The 6,991-nt window shown below is 37.8% G+C and overlaps 1 protein-coding gene across 1 annotated transcript; it reads left to right on the top strand.

Moving 5' to 3' along the window:
* The first annotated feature begins 600 nt into the window (after positions 1-600).
* LOC114135629 (glycerol-3-phosphate dehydrogenase [NAD(+)], cytoplasmic) lies at positions 601-5,851 on the top strand. Its single transcript, XM_028003072.1, has 8 exons — positions 601-740; positions 2,979-3,156; positions 3,265-3,405; positions 3,747-3,885; positions 4,268-4,380; positions 4,466-4,702; positions 4,771-4,877; positions 5,296-5,851. Exons 1-8 carry the CDS (start codon positions 697-699, stop codon positions 5,390-5,392), a joined length of 1,056 nt encoding a protein of 351 aa, XP_027858873.1. The 5' UTR covers positions 601-696; the 3' UTR covers positions 5,393-5,851.
* The last annotated feature ends 1,140 nt before the right edge of the window (positions 5,852-6,991 follow it).

Below are 6,991 nucleotides of genomic sequence, written 5' to 3' on the forward strand. Positions count from 1 at the left end.
ATTTTTAAGCAAAATGTACACAATTGTTTTATCCATATTTGAAAACATGGATATAATTTTGCAGATTTGGAGGTTGCAGACCACTGTCTCAGACTACGGTTTAAACATTTACTGTACGAAATTCCCTGAGCTTCAAAGTGGAATTAAACAACTAGGAAGATTTTATTATTTCTTTTATTTTGTTTTAAATCACTATCCTCTTAAAAATCCAACATGCGTTGCATGGCCGATGTTCCAGGATCCCAACATGTCTCCAGGGCTCCAATAAATTTCCAAACTGTGGTTTAAAATTTAATGGTGCACCTATGATTTTTTTTTAATTTTTGCTTTAAATGGTAACTAGTTATAATGGGTTGATGAAAGATGTAAAAGTTTGAAAACCGATTGATAGACTATCCGTTTCAGCTGTATGGTTTATTTTTAATCCAATGTGATTCAATCACACCTGAAGTTTAGTAATCATTCCCTGCAGATCATCAAAAGCATCAAAGCCTTTGTCTATAAATAAATGGGCTGTTCTGCATCTGGATCTCTAGACTGGCACTGCTGTTCCAGTGCAGAGCCGTGAGAGGCAACAGATCAGACCAACCATAAGGAGAGGGAGTGTCTGGTATAAACCCAGTCTGCTCCGGAGCTCAGTCCGTCCTCACAGCAGCAGCTGCAGGTCTCTCTCTCTGTGGGAACCCTTGGCACACGATGGCAGCGCCAAAGAAAGTCTGTGTGATCGGCTCCGGTAACTGGTGAGTGCAAGCGTTCAGTGTTGCTTTAGTGCAAAAATGTAAAGCTTAAACTGCAGGTGGTGGCTGTTGCTTCAGCACACAGTGAAACGTCTGGTGGAAACACTAAAAAGTGGGAGAACTTGTGCAACTTTAAGAGCCGATAAATCATTAATGAAGTTTATAAACCCACCCGCCTTTTTTCAAGGCTGCAGACTGGACGTTCTCTGAGACTGTTGCTGAGTCAAAGACTCCCCAGCTATAAAATATTTATTAAAGAAGCCACTTTATTAGTCTGCAGAGCATGCTGTATCAGCCGTATAGTGCTGGTGATGTCCCTCAGCCTGTGTGACATTTAGTCAGAGCTGGATGCAACTCTGGAGCTACTTCTTTGTTACAGTTGAAGGTTGAATGACTGTGTAGATATTTAATTTTTTATAACTTCTTTTTCTTAAATCTCACCCAGACTCTCTAAGCCAAACCTCAAATATCTATAATATTAATAATTTATGATCTTTAAATTCTTTAGATAATAAAATGTAGATATTGTAGTACATAAAACAGTTATTTTTCACAAATAGTAGTTTCTCTGTGTCCACTTCAAAGATACCTAATTATGATGTATAATTATTATAGTACACTTTTTAAAATGGTAATTCATTTGAAGTTAAAATGTTATCATTCATTAATAATTACCTCAAGACTCTCAGCTCATTTTCTGAAAGAAAAAAAACATTTAAAGCTTTTAAATTCAATTTACTTAGTTTTTTATTTCAACACATGAAACTAAAGAGGCAGGTGGAGTAGTAAATTATGTATTTATCTGTTGTGTCTTGGGCAGTTCTTCAAGTCAGTGTTGTTTGATGGCTTGAAGAGGAAATAAGTAGTTGTAGCTGTAATTTCCTATTTTAATAGGAACATTAAAAAATGCAAATCTGTTTATTAAAGAGGCTTTATAAAATGTTTTCCCTCTCTCCTGACCTCACCAAAATTTACCTTATGTTGTCTAATGTAAACATATGTCTGCATTTACACTGTTTTAAATTTTTTGAAAAATGAAAGGACAATGGAGTTTCTTTTCCCATCAGTTCATGGTGAAAGTGAAAAGGGGATAAAGCCAGTTAGGGACTAATTTTATTTCAGAAGAACAAAGTCCGCTCTATGGGCTTTAATTAAAACCAACAGTAACAACCGCTTCCACAGAGAAGAAACACGTGACGTGGTGCAGAATAAACATGCATGTGTAGTTTGACCCAGGTCTGAAGTGAGAATTCACTTTTAATTGATACTATGTATTTTATATTGTTTGTTAACTTTGGAAATTTTTATTTAAATGTATTACATTATGAGTTATTTGCTGGTCTGCATTATGGGGCATTTGGTAGCACTGCTGCCTTGAGGAAAGATGGTTCTGGGTTTGAATCTTGACCTGGGGGTTTTCTGCATGGAGTGTGCATGTTCTCCATGTGCTTGCATGGATTCTTCTGAGTACTCCTGCTTTCTATCACAACATCACTTTAGGTTAGTTAGGTTAACTGAAAATAACTTGGCCTTAGGTACACTTTTTAAAAATCCATTAAAAAAATGGGTAAATGTACCGTAGAAATGTAAAGAAAGTTTCTGCTAAGACTTTTAGCAAATTTTTTTCCTGTATTTTCTGCTTTGTCAATGTTTATGAGATGTTCTGTAAAAATAGGGAACATTTTAGTCATTGAACTTTCACCCTAAAAACATTTAGATGTAAGTCAATGAGTCTGTGAGGACACTGGTGTACTGATGACAATTAAAGGGTTTTAAATAACAGAAACGTTTGTGAATGTACTCAGAGATATACTGTAAAAATATCAGTTTTGGATTAACAGAAATGTGCATAAATTAAACATGATGAACGCTAAAAATACATTTTAGAGTCGATGGAAATGTTGGCACAATTAACAAAAAATGTCCTTTGTAATTTTTGAACCATAACCGCTGGAACTAGGCATCTGTCCCTGTAAATATAAATAGATTTAAAAAATAGACGGATGAATGTATACTTTGCTTTTGAAAGCCAATTTTCAAGTTGGAACTGTTTAAACTCCTACATATAACAGTAGGAAATCTCCTCACTACAAATAAACAACCTGAAGTAATTTACTGAATCAGAGTGAGCTATTTGTCTTTTATTCGTGCGCCTCATACAATAATTATTGACAGTTTATTTATACAAAAGCAATAAAATTCCATCAACAACATGATAATAGTGTCTTTTCATGTCAATAGGGGCTCTGCCATTGCCAAGATCGTCGGAGCCAACGCAGCCAAATATGACAAGTTTGACTCCACAGTGAACATGTGGGTGTTTGAGGAGGTGGTGAACGGCCGAAAGCTTTCAGAAATCATCAACACGGACCATGAAAATGTGAAGTACCTGCCTGGTCATAAGCTGCCTCATAATGTGGTGAGCATGACAGCCGACTGGCTAATTATGGGGGCGGGGGGCTAGTCAAAGGGATTTCTACATTTGTCTTCACTGTACAACTGAAATTCCCTCTCTATCCTTTACCAGGTGGCCGTTCCAGACTTGGCTGAAACTGTGAAAGGAGCCGATATCCTGATTTTCGTGGTTCCTCACCAGTTCATTGGAAAAGTGTGCGACACCATCAAAGAGCACATAAAAAAGGATTCTATTGGAATGTCTCTCATCAAGGTCTGTCAAACCTTTTAGAGCAAACGTTTTCACAGACGGGACTCTTAAGACTTGGTGCGCCTTTTTCTGCTACAATTCTGAATGACACAGAGATTATGAAGAGATTGTTCTTTTAAATTAAAGCTAAGTAATACCAAATATCAAGATGCCTTTTTTAACAAATTTTATTTGTTCATTGCTTGCCAATAAATGTCCCTAAAACTCACACATCTATGTCAAGAAGTGTAACATATATATATTTTTTTTATCACTTTAACTCTCTAGGCATTTTCTCAGTAAACACAGTAAAGATTCAGGCCTCCTCTCCATTTTATTTGCATGATGATTTTTTTTTGCTTCAGGGTGTAGACGCAGGCCCAGAGGGTCTGAAGCTGATCTCTGAGGTCATCCGGGAGAAACTCGGCATCACCATGACGGTCCTCATGGGTGCAAACCTCGCTAATGAGGTTGCTGATGAGAAGTTCTGTGAAACAACTATTGGTACTGATTTTATTATTTTAAACAGCCTGAATCAAGACGTTTACATTTTTGTTACACCCATTGTACTATTTCTTGTGTTTTATATGTTTTTTCTTATATCACCCGCTGTAAAAGCTCTTTGGTTAACCTAACTAATATTGTAAAGAGTTATACAAATAAATGTATTATTATTTTGTAACCAAAAATCTTGGGCACGTTAAAATTCAGCAATTCCACAAAGCAACATGAGTTGCTCCTGTATCATTACATATTTTTTTATCACCCTGGCACATGATTATTCAAATATTTTGTCGTTTTGATATTTCAAATTTCAAATGATTCTGAATAAAGAAGTTTGCTGAAACTTAATGCTGCATCTCTTACGTTGTCTGTGTTACTTCAGGGTGCAAAGACAAAGCATACGGACCACTGCTGAAGGAGCTGATGCAGACTAACAACTTCCGTGTGACTGTGGTGGAAGAGGCTGATGTGGTGGAGATCTGTGGTGCACTCAAGGTTAATCCTGTGGTAAAATACATTGTTTTATTTGACTGGTGCATAAAAGACACATTGGAGAGAAATCTCTTTTAAATCCTCCCAGAACATCGTGGCAGTAGGAGCGGGTTTCTGTGACGGCCTCGGGTTTGGCGACAACACCAAAGCTGCAGTGATCCGCCTCGGCCTGATGGAGATGATCTCCTTCGCAAAGGTCTTCTGCTCAAACTGCCCCGTCAAGCCTGCCATCTTCCTGGAGAGCTGCGGCGTCGCTGACCTCATCACCACCTGCTACGGGGGGCGCAATCGAAAGATCGGAGAGGCGTTTGCAAAAACGGGAAAAGTATGGAGCAGCTTTCTCAACTCTGATTGTCTTCTGACAATAAGATAATGCAACAATATGCTGTTTAGAGCTTGGAGCAGCTGGAGGTTGAGCTGCTGAACGGCCAGAAGCCTCAAGGTCCAGGAACAGCCATTGAAGTTAATGTAATATTGAAACAGAAGAACATGGTGGACAGGTAAGTTTGTCTTTAGAAGATGAGGTACTCACAGGGAAATTTAAAAGCTACAGAATCACAAGTAATGAAGGAATCAGCTAATTGCACTCAATGTGTGACTGTACAATACAGAGTTTAATAGAGAGCATGCATGAGACTTTACAGTAATATTTATGGAACAGAAATTGTGCTTTTTTGTTTCAGATGGAAAAACTCAGCTCAGTTCTTCTAGCATTAATATTTATGCCCAGTATTAATAAAAAACAACATACATTTTCCACAATTTTTTCAGTTCATATTGTGGTATATTAATTCCTTTTTTTTTAAAGAACAGCTAAAACATAGCAATAGCCTGCGCTGCATCCATTGTAATAATGTCAAACTGTTTCATCTCTATTAAAATAAAACTCCCTTCTGTTCTTTCACTTTCTCCATTCAGGTTTCCTCTTTTCACTGCTGTATATGAGATCTGCTTCAATGGCCAGCCAGTCACAGAGTTCATCAAGTGTTTGCAAAACCACCCCGAGCACATGTGAAAGACTCAAACCAGGACCCATGGATGGACTGATGTATGGACAGACTATAACCAAGGTGTTAACATGGTGTTGAAAAGTTTGGTCTGATTTTCCCTTCCAGCAATCGCTTCTTGGTCTACCACTAGAAAAACGAAAAGAGACAAATGGACTTCATTTGCCCTTTTCCTACCTGAACTGCTAACAGAAGCATTTTTCAGGTTTTGGTTTTAACTGATTGTTAAAATATTGTACGGAGGATTTGAGTCTTAAACGTTTTTTTTGTCTTATATTGGCAGATACACTAACAATAACCAGAGTTTTATAAAACATAACAAATATCCCTTTTCTTTATAAGCTTCCAATGATACAGAGACAAGAGGACACAAACCACTCACATTAAGTATTTTTCTCAATAACAAACAATGAAAGTGCCCAAAAATTTTGCATTGTGTATTTTAGAATAAATAATTTTAATCTTGATAGCTTTGTGTTTCTTGCTGGTGTGTGCCTGCAGGCATGATGCACTCGTACACACTGGAGGAGTAGCCTCACTGTAACCGGACCTGATTTCAGCCCTGCTGCCACTTTAAACTCTTCACCTTTACCATTTTCTTGAGCGTTGAGATCATGCCTTCGTTTAGTGCATGGTTAGTCTCAGTCTTAAGCCTCATAAGTGAATTTCTGCGCTGTTCACATTGCTAACCCTGAATCTCCTTGAGTATTTCAAGGGACAATTGTTCCTTGAGGTACCAATCAAAGTATCCTTCTTCTGTCTACACAAATCATTTGTCACTGGCAGCTCATTTCCTCTAACCTTGACGATGGCTCTTCACATAGCCTTTGTTGCAAGACTCCTAATTCATACATCGCCAGATAATTGGAAATGTATTTCAGCATGATTTGTGTTTTTTTTTATTATCATTCTATAATTTAGCATCTTTCTTGCTCACTGTGGTGGTGAAATCAGTTGCTACTTATTTAACGGTCTCTCTCTGTATGACCCCTCGAATAGTTACTGAGTCAAGTGCCCTGTGAGATCTCTAATAATAACCCAACCCAAAGGAGCAAATGTCCATCTATAATTAGAGCAGACAGCTGCCTCATGCACATTTGTTAACAGAAATAGAGGGATTTTCCCCTCATTGTTTCTCTCAAAACAATTTATGTACAATTTCAATATATGTGAGATTTCTATTTAAAAATAGCAATGTACTACTACACATTTGGCGGGAAATTTTACACTTTTTTTTTTAATGCAAACAGAATACGTTACAATTTCTGTCTGTAATACAATTCTTGACCACTTGGGGGTGCGAGCACATCAATCATAGTCTACGACAACCCATCGTCATCCTTTTATGACTTTAATGCAGTAGTTGCTAAGATAACTTATCAGGCGGATCAAAAAAACAGAAGTTGCTGACGCATATTTGAATAATTCAAAACTTAAAATATAACAACAGCTTGACTGCCGGAGCTAAAGTGAGGTGAGCTGAGAAGGAATCCATGCATGCACTGCGCCCAGCGGGGAGGAGAGACTCGCCTCACTTCCTCAATTCTTGTTCTGGTCTCCGGGCGGCAGCAAAAGATCCGGAAAGTTAGCCGCAAACACCCAAACAC

The sequence above is a fragment of the Xiphophorus couchianus genome, chromosome 20 (assembly GCF_001444195.1).
Source record: "Xiphophorus couchianus chromosome 20, X_couchianus-1.0, whole genome shotgun sequence".
Taxonomy (NCBI): domain Eukaryota; kingdom Metazoa; phylum Chordata; class Actinopteri; order Cyprinodontiformes; family Poeciliidae; genus Xiphophorus; species Xiphophorus couchianus.